The sequence below is a fragment of the Marmota flaviventris genome, chromosome 5 (genome assembly GCF_047511675.1).
Source record: "Marmota flaviventris isolate mMarFla1 chromosome 5, mMarFla1.hap1, whole genome shotgun sequence".
Lineage (NCBI taxonomy): Eukaryota > Metazoa > Chordata > Mammalia > Rodentia > Sciuridae > Marmota > Marmota flaviventris.
The window spans coordinates 98,310,963-98,328,582 of NC_092502.1; the positions used below are offsets into that span (position 1 = coordinate 98,310,963).

Consider the following 17,620-nt stretch of genomic DNA (forward strand, 5'->3'; position numbering starts at 1 on the left):
TGGCAGGTGCCAGGGTGTGGCTGCGGCTGTCTCCCTTTTCTCTTCCAGCAGAAGGAGCCACCTCAGAGGGGGAGGGGGAGAGAAGGAGAAAAAGAGAGACGTGGGGGAGAACGCGGGAGGGAATAAGAGAGAGGGCGGGGGGCGGGCAGGCGCCCAGGGAGCAGGGAGCGCGCCTGCCAGGCTCAGGCTCACACGCACGCCGCCTCTGTTTGTACACACTGCGCTCACGGCCGCCGGCTCGCTCCCCTCCTGCTCACGCTTCATTGTTCTCCAAGTCAGAAGCCCCGCAGCCGCGGCGGCGTTAACAGCGCGAGCTAAGCGCACTGTCCTCTCCACCGCCCGCGGGTCCGCCCGCCCGCGCGGGAGACCCGGAGCCACCACGGGAGTCCGCGCCCCGCCCGCCGAACCTCGGCCAGGACCCACCCGCAGCAGAGGGCAGAGCCCGCCAGCGCTTCCAGGGAGCTCACCCACCTCCGCGCGCCGGAGCGCAGGAAAAAGGGGGAGGAAACGTTCCTCTTGGTGGCCACCACTCTTTCTCGCCCTCTCCAAGAATTTGTTTAAGAAAGCGCTGCGGGAAGAAGACATCTTCTTGAATTCTCTAACAGGGGCGGAGTCTACTGCTGACCTGCGGTGCCACCTCGGTTTCACTGCTCTCGGTGACGACCCCTGACCAGCCAGGGTCACGTCCGGAAGACCGGATCATGAAGCGCTTGGTTTTCACCTGGCTCTTGGTTGGGCTCAGCCTCGGTGTCCCCCAGTTCGGCAAAGGTGAGGCGGCGGGGCCCGGATCGCTGGATGCGGGACGGGAGGGGAGTCCCCAGGGAAATGCTGCGCAGGGGCCCTCGGGCTGTCCTCGGTGCGTGCCACCGGTGGCGAGCGCCGCGGGCGGCGCGGAAGAGGCGGCGCGCCCTGGGTGCCCTGGAAAAGTGCTAGCAAAGTCCGAGCCGAGTGTTCCGGGCTGAATAGGAAGAAAGGTGCGATCTAGGAAAGAGGAAGACGGAGGGGGAAAGGTGGTGGGAAGATGACGGCGTTCCCCGGCACCAGCGATTCTGCTACTGGGTCGCCGAGCGATCCTTCACTAGCAAGTGCCCATGATTCTGGCTGTGGAAGCCGGGCGGGGCTTTCGTAGGGGCCGAAGCCAGGGAGACAAGGGCGCCAGGGTGTCGTCTAGTTGATGCGGGAAGAGGCTAGAGAACCGCAGGGCGGTCGGTGCTTGGCGTGCGGTGCTCTGGCACAGGGCCCAGGCTGAACCATTTGTCAACCCGAACCGGCACTGGGAGTTTTGGCCGCGGGTGAGGTGGAGAGGGGTCTGGTAGGTCACGGGCTTTCTCTCACCGCCCCTTCCCTGACGCACGGCATTGATTACAACAACCCGCCCGTCTTCTAACCCCAGGGGCCTGGAGCTTTGCTCTGTACTACCTCTAGGTAGGAGCGTAACTCTGGGTAATAGAATCCTGCAGTGCGAGTCAACCTTCGCGCCCCCAGCCCAGGAGCAGAAAAGTTGCAAGAGCTGGTCTGGTCGCTCTTTCCATGACTTGCATGGAAAAAAAGAAAAAGAAGGAAAACAAAACAGCCTTTAAAAAATATCCAAGACTTCGAGGAGTCTCCAATGGAGATGTTTAGGTGACTTTCAGGTCCTCAGAGGGTGGCTGGTCAATGCAAATCTTGGTCCAGACCTAGGTCTTGCCGCTGGCAGGGGCTGTGTTGGCGTCAGGAAGGCGCTTGGTGCAGCGGCAGAGACTCTAAGGGGGGTATTGGGGATCTGTGCCCCTCCTGCGCTCACGGATAAGGGAAGCCCCTTCAAAGGGATCCGCGGGTAATAGAATCCTTTGCAGACAGCTTCAAGTGGAGAGCCAGCCGAGTACACTACAGGGTCTCAAAACGCTGTGCTTCTAAAAAAAAAAAAAAAGTAGTTGGATTTAAAAATGCGTTGACTGAAATTCATTTAAGATTAGACACTGCATGAATATTCTACACCATCCATCCATGCACTCATCTATCTGTTTTAGATGGACTCTTGAGTGACTGAATGTTTTGCCTAAGTCGTCGAATGTTGCTGGCCAGATGCCCTCTCATCCCCAATAGTAGAGATCCATGGCCGCGTTTTGCTTTGGTCTCCTTCCCTCCCCCCAGAATGTGGCTATTTTTCCCAGCCCGCGGGCGTGTATGTAGGTGTATGCCTAGACTGTGTTTACCAAAGTGTCCTTCTAGTTATCAGGCAGCGACATCCGCTCCACTGAAGGTTAAAGAATCGAAATGGTTTCATAGGTGTTCGGATGATTCCCCAGCATTAAGGAAAAGATAAGTGCCCTGATTGTCTTTATTTTCCCTTTATTTCCCCTCTGGATTCCTTTTGCACTTTGATCCTTAGCAAGAAGGGAAAGGGAAGAACTGCAGGCACTCCCCTCTCCTCCTTCCTTCCCCGCCTCTGTTCCTACCCAAACACGAACACATTCACCCACTCACATGCATGTACACCCAGCTAGTGCCTCCACCTTCTGTTCCCACTCCGAAGTGGATAGCGGCGGGGACGGGAGAGGAGAAAGTGCATATAGCATGTTTGGCCGCTCTTGTTTCTCCAGGTCTGGTGACAGGAGCCTTGGGGCATGGTAAATCTGGCTGCTGGGAACTCTGTCTGCTAAAGATACCCACGCTGAGGGCACAACTTACTCTATCAGTCAAGCTAGGCTTTCCATTTTGGTTCTCATAGATAGTTCTGGGGCAGCTTTATACTCCATATTCTTCAGATTTATTTTTTCAGCCTGTCTGTGGGGCAGAGGAAAAGAGGGCTTTAGGAAAGCACTGGCCATTTTATTCCAGCTCTTTCTGTAAAAACTCAACCTCTCTCTGTTTTCCCCCTCTCCCAGCTCTGCAGAAGGCAGAGTACAGCTTGCCTGAAAGCTCTACACAATTAAACTTTGGGCAAACTTTCACAGTGCTTACACTGAGACTGTTCCTCTTTCCACACACGATACCATATATCTAATGTATTTAATGCTTTATAGGAATTGGTGTTTCCCTCTGTGTGGGTTGTGCATTAATGCATGGGATATGATAAAGATATGCAACTCCTTTTATTAGTTGTCTTTATTTTAAAATTAAACCAATGGATCAGTCAGATTGAATATTTTATTAACTCCTAAATTATTCATCATTATGGGTTTGCTTTAAAAAATTCAATAACATGCATACAGTTGCAGCAATCACGTGACATCTTATGCAATCTGTCCCTCACTGCCTGCATGCAGTTTTGTGCCTGAAGTCTTTAAGCAAATGGCACTATCTAAAAATGTCTAGACATGTCCTAAATACTATGAATCATTGACATTGCATTTCTGTTTTTAATTAATGGTGATTTTTAGTTAATTCTACATAAGGATAAACTAATAACAGTCTTACTCCATATAATACTATATATTTATATAGTATTATCAATATTTACGCTGAAATAACAGGTTTCTGTTATTATTACACATTCCTGCCTTCATTTCCTAATTAGCATGACCACTAACTTTATACTTTAAAAATAAATACTAATTTCAGACTCAAGCTGAAATATTTAAAGATAATTTTGAAATGTTAAATTAAGAATATCTGAAAATGAAGTATACTGCTGTGGTAGTTTGTCACAGATGCAAAATCCGGCTATGCCTTACATTGCCATGGTACAATAAGTTTTTCCTTCCGTCCTGAAAAAGTTTTTCGGATTATTTCTCTAATGTTTTCATAGAATTAAAATGTATTTTGTTTTAAGATTATATGACTTTTGAAAAACACTTATAATAAAAATGATGGTGAAAACATTGAAGTGGTCTATTCTTCCTTATATGGTCTTGAAGTTGCAAAGATTTCCCCAAAGATGCAAATGTATTGCACTTCTGAACATTTCCTTAAATTAAAACTCTGTTGTATTTTTTAGCAAATATCTTCAGGTAAATGTTCATATAAACCATGTATTCAGATCTAAAAATGCTTTAAATAAATATTTTAATAAAGTTTGCTTTTCCTTCTGAATACATGTGATTTTTTCCTTCTTACAAAATTACAGCAACATAAAGGAATAAATTTACATGACTAAAATAAAATAGCATGATTACTCAATACCATTACAAAATATATTTCATAGTTTTTAACAGCTATATTAGTACTCAACTCTTAAATTCCTTGATTTTAAGATCAAGATTTTAATTAGGTTATTTATTCGTAGGTGTTTCATCCTTTGAAGAGTTTTAAATAATGCTATGGAGTGTATTTGTGTTTAATTTTTTAGAAACTCTCTCATTTGAATTTCCTTAAAGCCTAAGAAAGTAATTCTCATATTTGTTGTTTGCTGCACATTCGCAGGTGCAGGGGCTTTGAGTATGATTTATGATGTAGCAGTTTTATTGAATCCTTGCCAAAAAAAAAAAAAAAAAAAAGGTGCAGGCTTCAGAACTCAGTTCAAGCCAGAAGTAAATCATAATGAGAAGGTACTGAGTAAAAAATAGCAAATTTTACAAATATTTAATTAGTATGGCTTCTATCACAGCTAATCAGTTTACTCTTTTTATTTGCTAAGTAGTTTGAAAACTGGCATTAGTATGAAAAAAAAAAAAGGTAGAAAACCAAAGCCAAGCCACTCCTATTATTAAATTCTTATTTGTGTTTAAAAGAAGATGCTTAGCACATTTGTTCTTGTTTTTGTTCTTTTATCATAATCCATGTGATGATTACAATATTTTTGGGTTAGTCAAAGAAAATATGCATTTATGGACAAAGTCATATGGCTGCACAAATAAAGTAGAGCAACTATTAAAGTATTTCTCATGGCTTTCTTTGTAAGACTGATAGATATTACTTAAACTGAATAAATTAGGGCTTAACTGACACTAAAAATATCTATAAAATTCTTTAAATATTTGCTTTTAGAGAGTTGTTGAAGGGAACAATACTGGAATTAACCATGCCCTCACCAGCAGGTGTCAGGATATTCAATAGAGATCTTTTAAAGAAAGATGGAAAAAATAAAAACTAAAAAGAAGTAGAGAGTAAGTGCTAACTTACAAATTCCCATAAAATGACCTTCTATGAAACTGATGTATGAGTTTTCAGTGCTCCTAGAGAAGGAGAGGAAGGGTCTTGTAAGGAGCTAGTGCCTGTACCATAGAATTTTAAGTTGGAAAAAGAATTGCTGTGCCACAGACAACCAAGCTCACCCTTAGGTTTGAACCATTGTTTTCAGGTGTTTCCTGACTATAGTCCAAGGATGAACACATAAGTCTATCAGGTATTTGGTAAAAAAAAAAAAAAAAATTACGACTTAAATTTCTAGCATATTTTCTAACCTTACTCTCCATACCTACTCTTAAGGTTCCCCTATATTTTTGATGTCCCTCAATGCAAAGAGATGAGTGCTTATATTTGTTCTTTTCTGTTGTGATGGTAAAATGTATTTCCTGGAAAGGACAAGTATTGGAATAACATAAGTCGTGTAACCAAAAGAGACTAAATGTGATGTGAGAAATAAATCTTTGTTATTATCAATTTTAGGCAGTTATTAATCCATATATGCTAAATATAGATTATATATGTGCATATTGTGTACCAGACTCTATCAGTGACTTGAAGTCGTTTTTTTAAATTGACTCTTATCAACATTACTTCTCACATCCATATCTGCTGATATAACCCTTAGTGGTATATTTACATTTACAATCTTGCTAGCAGTTTTTTTTTTTTTTTCTTTGATCAGGGACTGGACACAGGGGCACTTAACCACTGAGCCATATCCCCAGCCCTTTGTTGTGTATGTATGTATGTATTTATTTATTATTTCGAGGGAGAGTCTTGCTAAGTTCCTTAGAACCTCACCCAGTTGCTGAGGCTGGCTTTGAACTTGTGATCCATCTGTCTCAGCCTCCTAAACCCCTGGTATTACAGGCATGAGGCAATGCATACAGCTCTGGTTATAACATAGTCACTGATGTACCAAATGACCTGTTTCCAGTGGCATCCTGTCTGTGTTAAAAGTCTTCCTGAACTTAAAAACAAAAACAAAACCCCTCTCTCTTTTTCCTTCTTCCATTTTCTTGCTAGTTAGCAACTAGAGCACATTCACTATAAAGCTGTATGGTATTCTGTTGTCATTATTCAAAGCTTGCAAATCTACAAAACACTGTCAAATCTGCACTTTTTTCTTTTTGGTAGAAAAAATGAAGATTATCATTTAAAGCCCACCTACTAAATTCAGAGATTTATAAATGAAAATAAATTGGAATTGGAACTAAGGAGCAACTCGAAGTTTTACACCTTGATTTTATCAAATTGCCCTAACTAAAGTTATCAACTGAGTAGTAATTTATCTTCACCGTTCAGTGTAGAAATCACTTGCCTCGCAACTTCATCCATATAACACACAGCTGAGAATCTAGAAGAAAGTATCAAAAACTCCTGACCACCTAAAATAGATGTCACATTTAGGCTTTCGATTATTCATTGTACAATAGTCTATTTATCTTGGCTTTCACAGTTTTGCATTGTCTGTAACCTGTATCCAGGAAATTAAAGGTATATGATATAATAGGTCAGGCTTAATTGGAACAATAAAACATGCCAGCTGTTAGATGAAGAGAACAGTAATACTTTTCAGTGTAAGAAACTGGGGACATTTAGGGTGTGTGTGGTGGAGGTTGTACAGACTTCAAGGTATCCCTCTATGAGAGAACAGTATAGTAATTGATACAAATATTGCTCTTGCATCCTAGAGAAACACTATCTGCAATATGTTCATCATGTTTCAGTACCAAGGCAATGATATTATTGAGAAGAGATTTTATCAAAAATATTTAAGCTTGTAAACCTGTTTTATGATGAAAGAGTTAGAAATCTGAGAAATTAATTTTTAGCCACTTGGCCCATCATGCCAGTGAAGACAGCATACATTTTTTTTTACTCTAAGTTATGAAATGAAGGTATTATGAGACATAGTATTTAGCATCTAGAAAAGAGGTACACCTCAGAAATCATATAAGATACATGCAATTATTTGGTTATATTTTAGAAGAGAATACTGCTATTTTGGTTTTTAATATGCATTATTGCATTGATTGTAACTGTAAGATTTGTTCAACAGAAGATTTATGGTGCATGAGGTAGAATGGAAGATTTATGTTCAAGAAACTAGGTGAAGGTGTTTTAAGCACTAAAGCACTTTAGAATGTGATTGTTACTATGGCGAAAGAAGATTTACTTGGCTTTACTTTTTCTCTTTTCTAAAACCAATCTGTATCAAACCGATTCATCTATTTTAAAGTAATTTAATATGATATAATATTTCATAAATCCAACTCTCGTGTTAGATGATAATGTGCTTGATGTAAAGGTAATCTTTAAATGGGTTTAGCCCACCATGCATTCCTTAGGGTTTATGCGTGACATTTGACAAAGTAGTTTATTTTGAAAATGCAAAAATAATCCTTTAAGTCCCTTGACTTAGGTCTGGATGACCATTTAGAGTCTACTGACACCAGAGGTTAGCTGAGGTAACCTGGGCTCATGACCCTTCAGCAGACAAATCCAGAACAGTCAATTGGGCACATTGGAGAATGTTTTTATTTGAAATAAAACAAACAAATGTGAACCTCTAATTTACAACAACCTTCCACCTGCAGCTATACTTTTTGCTTGTCCTGACATCCATGTTACCCTCTCCCATCACATTTTTCTAAGTGTACATGTACTCTAATTTTATGCACATCACTTTTCTGCTTGTGCATTTATCTTTTTCTTCCTATGGTTTAACTTATATATTCTAAACCCTAACATTTTGGAATTTTTTATACATAAAAACAAAAACCAAATTACCATCCATAAGGCTTTGATATTTATATTTCAAGTTCTTGTTTAATATTTTTTGCTTTTTACAGAGGCAGGGCTTAACATAGTGCTGGGCAAAACAAACAACAAAACCAAACAACAGTAGTAAAAATCCAAACAATGAATATATGCTGAACTTAGTGGAACAATCCACCCCCTTCACACACATGAGTGAGTGTTGCTTAGGAAGTACTTGCACATTTTAAACAGCAGTGTGATATATATATATATATATATATATATATATATATATATATATATATATATATACACACACACATACATAAATAGGTCAAAAGCAGTTTCAGGAACTTTAAAAGCTTTGTTTCTCACTCTCTTACATAACCATTTCTTACTCTCTGTGTTGTAGAGTGAACCTACTTTGAAAGCACTCCTAAATGCTTCTGCGAGACTATTGATAAATATGTAATGTAGAATATAGAGTGCTTTTTGTTTGTCACGAATCTTCAATTAAGAGAAAAGCTTCTTTTCAATGATAGATTCCTTTGTTAGATACAAGGTTCTGACACTTCTGCCTAACTTTAATTTTGACTTAAAAACAATGGTTTTTTTGCATAATCCTGTTTCTCTTTTCTTTCTTTCCTTTACTTGAAGCCTGACATCATGTCAGCATAAATGTCTTGATAGACAAATTAAAAGAGACTTTCATTCTGATAGCTTTCTTAAGTACAGCAAATAAGTCTAACTTGTACTAAGTACATACTGTATGTTTCACTGTTCTCATTATGATCTCTAGTTCTACTACACAGGTACTATTATGATTGACAAGTGAATGAGAAAATGGAGATACAGAGATGTTTAATGATTTTCATGATAATAACTTTCAGAGCTACAAAGTAGCTTATACATTAGAATCAAATTTGAATCCAGAGTCTCCCCTTTTACATACTAAATGATACTGTCTCCAGTAGTGAAACATCCTGTATATAATGGAGAGACCTTGTTAAATGTTAATATTGTGAAACATACAAATCACATTCATTCATTATTTAACTAGTAATTATTTTGGAAGGGGAAATCATTTGAATTCTTAAATTATTTGAAATTCAAAATTTAAGTTGATAAGGTGTCTTAGCATTTTTCACATTCAGAAATGAAAGAATATGCTGATTTTATTCAACAAAACATGGTGTGTCTGTCAGAATGCATCACTAGTGAGAATACTGAGGGAGATAGAAGAGGTGCACTTGGGGAGTGATTTGAAGCAAATTTTCCTTAAAATCTTTTAACAAGATTTTTATCATGTATTTTGGCATTTTAGGATTTGGCCATTCTAAATTTTTCCATTGCTATTCAGTAAGGTGTGTAGGAGCATGGTTTCTCTGCAATTTTCAGTTACATAATATAATATACAGTGATTTTAGAGGTTAACAAAGTTTTTATGTCTGCTAGCTTAATGAAAGAATTTAATTTGCTTTGTATTCCATCCTCATTTAATTTTATTTCCATATAAACTCATAAGAAATATTAACCAAACAAAGGCACCAAATAGTCTCAAACCACATCAAGTAGAATATTATGCTTTCTAGTTTATTTAAACTATTTAAACAAAACTGAAGTTTTTCTTAAAAAGCAAACTAATAACTTTAAATATTTTACAAAATAATGAAAATCATATCATCTACATGACTTCATCCTCGTTAATCTCCTCTTCCATGCATTAGTAGCTAAGAGTTGAAATGGACCTCAGTGTGCTTCATTGGGTATATCCCTTAAAATAATAAAATGATAGTAAAAAATTGAGAAGTATCTTGCACCTCTGTTTTAGGGAACACAAGAAGAGAAGGTGTTCTTAATATGATTTTACAGATAAGGAACCTGAGATTCAAAACAGACACACACTCTGGAGTTTAAAGAGCTCATAGAGTCTGAATCTGGATCTACATGTTCTCGTTTCAAACATTTTTTACTCCTTTTTGCTATGATGCTTTGCTTGACATAATTATAAGTTATACTTTTTTTTCAATTCTTGAAGTCACGAGATGAAGAGGATGGATTAGAATACTAGTTGTTTTTTCAAAAATGATTCCAAAGAGCTTCTTTATCTAACATTAACACTTTCTTTCTGACCACTGGCATATAAGCCTTCCTTTTCTTCTTGGATCCCATTATTAACCTTCATGACATCCTTCACTTCTGACTTCAGAGCCTTGTTCCCTTAAAATTTGATGCTTCCGGCTTTTTAACGTCCTGATATAAATTTCCTGGAAATTCCCAACACTAATGATTCCCTCCCCTATTTCCTTCTGGCAGTATTATTCATTGGAATTTCTGATCACATGAAATTACTCAGCTATAAGTACTTTAAGTACTTCGAATGTCTCAGATATTCCACCTCTTACTAGAATTTTCTGTCTTTTATTTTTCCTTACCCTTCATTCTCAACTGAATCCATTTGTGGTCACTACTCTGATTTCCAGTCATTACTACTTCTTTTTTTTTTTTTTTTTTTTTTATCTCCTTTCTAGTCTCTGTAGTTGACCATGTATGGATTTATCCATTATTTTTATCCATTTTTGTTGTTGTTCAATGCCCAAATGACTTCTCTATTTCTGCCTTATTAAAGCCCAAACTCAGGTACTTTCCAAAATTCTTTTTCCTGTTCCTGACACTAAGATAATTGGTGTTCTATCAAAGACAGAGAATCCATAGATTGGAAGTCCTAATGGGGCTGGACTGAAAGGTTGAATTTAGTACTTTAGGAAGTGGCAGTCTGACATTATGGAGCTGTTGCTTTATAATTGTAATTTTGGCAATATAAATTGGGCTGTATCACTGTAGGAATTATGGCTGAGGAAGGGTAGACGGTAAAATGATTACAACAAAAGAGTCAAGACACTGGATGACCAGATGTTGGGAAAATCATCAATGTGAGTATTAAAATCTCTCTCACACACCCACACCCACACCCAACAACAATAACAACAAAAACAAAACAAAAACCAAAACATGCCAGGAGAAGTGTTGTAGAGGAATGCTGAACTAGGAATAGAAACCTCGAAGAGTTAAGGGGATGGGGTACTGAAATCAGGGGTCATTATTTTAAGCAGGCATATGGGGAGTAGAGAAATATGACATAAATTAGACGTGGGTGTTTTTGAGAGGAAGGAGGAAGAATGTTCTGGAAATGACACCCATTGAAGAACAGGGACTTAGCATCACAATTTCAAATCTAGAGATTAAGAGAGAGAAAACAGTATCCAGTTCAGAAGGCTGCAGGACAAAAGAGTGACCTGGAGGAGAGATGGTCCCATTAGAGCCCGATGACTGACAGAGCCTTGTCCCAGGCACTCTTCTCTTTCATAGTCCTTGTCCTACAGACTGTGACACATCAAACTCATAATAATGGTTGATAAATCTTAACTTACAGTGACGCATTGTATGTTCTCATACAGCAGCTCTTTTAAACTTCATAACAACCTAATGGGGTGTTATCCCCATGGACAGGGGAGGATTCAGACTAAGAATAGGATACATTATCAGCACTAAAAACTAGGTCTTATAGATCCAAATCCAGGAATATTTTCATTGTAGCACAATTAGAGAAAAAAGCCCCAAATCCACAGAAGGATCCCTTCTAAATTTAAAGCTCAGCTGGGGGATAGGAAGGTTTCTGCAGTTCTGCCCTGACCTACTTTATCCCATTTAGATGGGCCTCTATGTACTTTGAGGTCAGCATAGTTACTGGGGACTGAGAACGTCTAATATGTTAGATAAGTGGCCCTAATTCTTGCCTGTTTTGGATCATTTGTCCAAATGGTTCTTACTGAAAAACAATTAACATCATTGCCAAGGACATATATATTTCCTTTTTAATATACTCATAACTGTGTAACCTTGTATACATGATTTCTTTTCCTCAAATTTACATTTTAAATATTTGTAAACCGTAATGTTTCTTCTTTAGTTTTTGACATGCTGAAGTTGTATACATTTTTTTTTCCTTTAATCTGTCCTTGTAAACCATTCCTTTCATCATTTGAGTTGTTTCGCTTGGCATCCATCCAAGTAGCCTACATATTTATTCCACAGGCTTGCCAAAATTCAACAGAGAATTCCAGGGATGTGCTTCCTTAAAATATTCCTACATACATTAATGTGTATGTGTGGGTGGGTGGGTGTGTGTGTTTTAATTTTGAAACTACATGTCTTAATTTGTTTCTTTAATTTTACTTATTGGATCATTCCTTGCTAAATAATGCATAGGTAGGCCATGCTTTTATTCATAATTTTATTTTACACTTGGCTTCAAAGGAATTTTACTTAAAGTTTTGGCATTCTGTATTTAGCATATTTGTTGTTACTATTATATGATGCATGCTTTCCCACCATAGATCTTCATTTCCTGCAAATGGCATTATGCTATTTATTGGTATTTTTATGTCATGAACATATCTGCTAAATAAAAAAAAAAACGCAGTGTGCATATACCGTCATTAACTTTTTATTTCATAGTTATTCTTTCTTGAGGTCTTCCAAGTATTCATAATCTTCTGGAAACTGAAATTTATCTATTTCTATATGATTTTTTTCTATTTCTGTATCGATTTCTAACTATCTCACATATGTTCCCATTTCTCTCCTCCAAGCTCATTCCTCAGCTTAAACTGCAAAACCTCAGAGAATCTCTCTCTGATTGTCTTCCCTAAGTAATGTACACTTTAACAGAAGTGTGTGCACGCATGCACACATGTGCACACACACATGTATACACAACCATATACCCCTTGCTATTATTCTCTAGCAGTCTATTGTTTTAAAAAGAATGAGCACCTATACATTGTTAGTAGGCCTGAAAACTAGTATACTCACTATGGAAATCAGAATAGAGATTCCTCAAAAAAACTGAAAATGTAGCCACCATGTGACCTAGCTGTTCCATTCCTCAATATTTATCCAAAAGAACTGAAATCAGTATAGTATAGTGATATATGCATTCCTGTCTTAATGTAGCTCAATTCACAATAGTTAAGGTATGGAAACAGCCTAGGTTCTCATCAACAGATGAATTGATGAAAAAAATGTATATACACACAATGGAGTTCTACTCAACCATAAGGAGAAATTATATCATTTGCTGGTAAATAGATAGAACTGGATGGACAACATTATGCTAAGTGAAATAAGCCATATTCACAAAGTCAACAGTCCAATGTAGAAGGTTGAAAGAAAAAAGGAGAAGATTTCAAAAAAAATAGAAATGAAGTCTGTAGATCAGGGGGAGGAGGAAGGAAGGGAAAGGAAAGAACAGGGGAATAAAATTGGCCATATTTTAGATATATATATATATAATATATATAGTATATATATAGTATATATATATAATCACTGATATGTATATCAGTGATTTTCACTTTTATGTAAAATTATAATTCACCAATAAAAAGTATATATGTGCATAAAGAAATAGAAGGAAGACTAGAAGAGTAGCAAAATGGAAATGGAGACAGGAAAGAGAGGAGGGGAAAGGGAAGTACTAGAGAATGTAGTGAAACAAATTATATTATGTGCATATATGAATATGTCACAATGAGCCCCACCACTATGTAGAATTATAATGCACTAATAAAAACACAAAAAGAAAAAAATTGAATATTTTTCAAAACTTTTAGTTATATTCACTTTTAATTTGCTTGTTTATTTTCTATTGTGTGTTCAGTAGACCATATGCTTTGTAAGGGCAGAAAGAATAATTTGTGTCATAATGAATATCTAGCTGGAAACATGTTGCTACTAGTAGGCACTCAGTATTTGTTTGCTTAATTTATGTATGCATGCTTAAGGGAGAAGCAACCATGTTCATATATAAAAGTGCGCGCAGGCACACACACACAAACACACATTCTGGTTAAAAAGCATGTTCCTTTGATAGATCTCTTTACTTATTTAACAAGTCCTTATCTATTTGAGGCACTGATGCATTGACTTGTGGATCATAGTACAAGAAACACATTTTTAAAAAGCAATATGTGCTTTAGTAGTGGCAGGCTACAAGAGCAGAGTAAATACATGGTCTAATGTTTCCCTAGCCATCTCATTTATGAACATTTTATAAGGAAGATTTAGGTTTTATCTTAAAGTATCAAATTTGAATAAAATAGTTGTATGTGGAAGATAAACAACATGCTTTAAAATGTCATTTTATTACTAGAGTCAACAAGAAAAGTATGTACAACATAATCAAAGCACTTGGTGGTGTTTTAGATTGTCAGGTGGAAGAGCTGCAGGTAGTGTTTTGATCTGCTAATTGACCCAATGCCCGACAATCACTCCATAAGCTCCACCAGCAATAACTTTCCTCTGGCCATGACTTCTCCCTGCATCCTCTGGCCCACCATGAACTCACACCTGCTAAACACAGAAGTTCTTGGCAGAGGAGAGAAGACAACACCTGAAACTGTGAATGCCCAGGAATGGAAAGCCCTGGAAAAAGCACTATTTAGAGCTGTGTGTGTAATGACATCTGTATGTCACCACACACTGCTGATTATTCCCCTGTAGGCAACTATATTCTTTCCTTCTTTAAAAGCTCCTGTGGTTCCAACACAATTTATGTGCTTTGTGACTCCAGGAATTCTGAGATTTCCACACCTACTCTGAAAATTCTAAAAGGACATTTCTTTCTGGAAAAGTCTGTAAAGGAAAAGGATTATAGAGTAAAACCCATGAAATCTAATGCTTCTTTTTTTTTTTTTTTTTTTTTTTTAATGTGACAAGAAAAAAACTTTGGAAGTCCTTTTTTAAAAAAATTTATTTATTTATTTTTTTAAATTTGGAGATGGACAATTAATTCCTTATTTTTTTCTTTAAAGTTTTAATATTTTTAACCGATAGGTATATACTCATTGGACAAAAGTTATAATGCTGACATCTGCTATCTGTATGTTAAGTAATTAATAAATAAATAAAACTGTATTGTTTAAATAAATATTTCTAAACAATATGCTTAATAATAAAATGGGTCATATCATAATAGATTATTTTAAAAATTCTTATGGTGTTAAATTATATGTAACATAGGATTACTATATTAACCCTGTTTGGGTAAATAGTTTCTTGGTGTTAAATATATTCATAATGCTGTATTTACATCACCACCATCTGTCTTCATATCTATTTTCATCTTGTGAACTGAAATTTTATACCTATTGAACAATACCTTCCCATTTTTTTCCTTCTCCTAAGCCCCTGGCAGCCATCCTTCCACATTCTAGCTCTATGGTTTTGACTTCTCTAAGTACTACATATATGTGAAATCAGAGTTTTGGTCTGTTTATGGCACCTTACTTTACTTAGCATTATGTCCTCAAGGTTAATTCATGTTATAGCATTGTTAAAAGTACCATTTTAAGATGGAACAGACTTTCATTGTATGAATATCCCATGTTTTTCTTGTCAATTCATACATTCTTGGACTTTTGGTTTCCTTCCAAGTTTTACCTATTGTGAATTGCACTGCTATAAACTTGACTTTGTAAGTATCTCTCAGAGACCATATTTCTTATTCCTATGGTATATACTCAGAGTTCTGAGCCTTATACTAATTATGTTTTTAATATTTTGGAAATTAAAAATGAAGTTTAGCATTATACATATAGCAGGTTTATCGTTTTACATTTCCACCAGCAGTAAAGAAGTTTACTAATTTTTCTACATCTTCTACAGCACTTATTTTTTTGTTTTGATTTTAGCAAGACAGAGAAATGAACAAATTGCAATTCACACTTAATGGGTGTGAAGACATATTATCTCATTTTAATCATTTTAATTGTGATTTGCATTTTCCTGATTATTAGTGATGCTAAGCTTTTTTTTTTCCCCCTCTACTTATTGGTAGTTTGTGTTTCTTCTATGGAGAAATCTCTGTTCAAATTCTTCTTCCATTTTTTGAAATAATGTCATATTTTTTTCATATTTTCACTTTTTTAAGTGAAAAAAAAATTATTTTTATATGGTGCTGAGGATAGAACCCACATCAAAACACATGCTAGGCAAGCACTCCACCACTGAGGCACAACAACTGCCTATTCTTTGTCCATTTTTAAATCAGGTTTGTCTTTTGTTGCTGAGTTCTAGGAATTAGAGATAAGTTAAGTAAATTTTTTGTCATTCTTTGGGTTGCCTTTTTATTTTATGGAGAGTATATTTTTATTCACAATTTTTATGTTAAGTACTAATCCATGGTGTACATGCACCACATTTTTAATATGTTATAAAGATATCCAGTTCACTGGTTGATAAATGTTTTGGCTGTTTCCATTTCTTGGTAATTTGTGAATAGTGCTTCAGTGAACAAGGAAGTGCAGATATCTTCAACATTCTGATTTCAGTTCCTCTGGATATATACCCAGTAGTGAGATTTCTGGATCACATGTTAGTTCTATATATTTTTTTATTTTTTAGGAACCTTTAAGTTGTTTTTCTACAATTGTTGTACTCATTTATATTCCCACCAAAATTATGCAAGGGTTCCGTTTTCTCCACATTCTCCCCTATACTTGTTGTCTTCAGTCTTTTTGATAATAGTCATTCTTACTGGGTTGAAGTGATATCTCATTTTTCTTTGGCTTGCATTTCCCTGATGATTAGTGATTTTGAGTATGATTGTATGTACCTATTGAACATTTGTACCTCTTCTTTTGAGAAATGTCAATTTAGATCAATTGCCCATTTTTTTTAATTTTTATTTTTTTAATTTTTATTTTAATTTTTTTAGTTTTGGAGTTCCTTATATATTCTGAATATCAACTTCTTTACAGATGTATGGTTTGCAAATATTTTCTTCCATTCTGTATATTGTTTCTGTACTCTTGATGGTTTGCTTTAATATGCTGAAAATTTTTAATTGGATATAATTCGGTTTACCTATATTTAGTTTCATATTCTATGCTTTGGGCGCCTTGATGAAAAATATCCTTGCTTATTCCTATGTCCTGAAGCATTTTTACCTTTTTTTTTCCTGGTGTTTTCATTGTTTCACCTCTTACATATAATTCCTTAATCCATTTAAAGCTGAGGTTTTTAACTGGTAAGAAATGGGAGTGTAGTTTCATTTTTGCTTGCAGATATCTAATTTTCTTAGTATTGATAAGACTGTCCTTTCTTCAATGCATGTTTCTTACCAAAATTGTTGAAAATCAGTTGCTGTAAGTGTGTAAGTTTACTTGTAGGCCTTTTATTCCATTCTATTTGTCTTTGTGAATGTTTTGATGCCAGTGCCTTTCTGTTTTGATTACCACAGATTTTTAGTATGTTTTGAAGTTGGGTGATGTAATGCTTTTGTTTTGTTCTTTTTGCTTAATATGATTTTGTCTATTTGGATTTTTTGTGTTTATAGGTAAGTCTTGAAATTTGATTTTCCTGGTTGTTTGAAGAATACCATTGGTATTTTGATAGGGATTGCATTGAAAGTGTAAATAATTATGGGTATTTGTGGATATTTTAATAATATTGATGCTGCCAATCCATGAGCATATATCCTTTTTCATTTTTCTTATCAATATTATATAATTTTCACTGTAGATATATTTTGCTTGTTTGTTTAAATTATTCCTAGCTAGTCTTCTATTTTAAATGGGATTGCTTTCTTGACATCTTTTTCAAGTAGTTCATTACTGGCACATAGCAATATTGCTGATCTTTGTATATCGCTTTTGTATTCTACAAGTTTGCTAAACTCATTCATCAGTTCTCATACCCTTTAGGTGGAAATTTTGGGATTTTCAATGTTGAAAATTATGTTGTC

At 36.3% G+C, this 17,620-nt stretch overlaps 1 protein-coding gene across 2 annotated transcripts in view; it reads left to right on the top strand.

The window, feature by feature from the left end:
* The first annotated feature begins 224 nt into the window (after positions 1-224).
* Positions 225-17,620, top strand: part of Edil3 (EGF like repeats and discoidin domains 3) — a 397,607-nt gene continuing 380,211 nt past the window's right edge. For both annotated transcript variants that reach the window (XM_027927824.3, XM_027927826.3), the window contains exon 1: positions 225-768. In XM_027927824.3, coding sequence (XP_027783625.1) covers positions 702-768 — 67 coding nt within the window. In that variant the 5' untranslated portion in view covers positions 225-701. The remainder of the gene's footprint in view (positions 769-17,620) is intronic.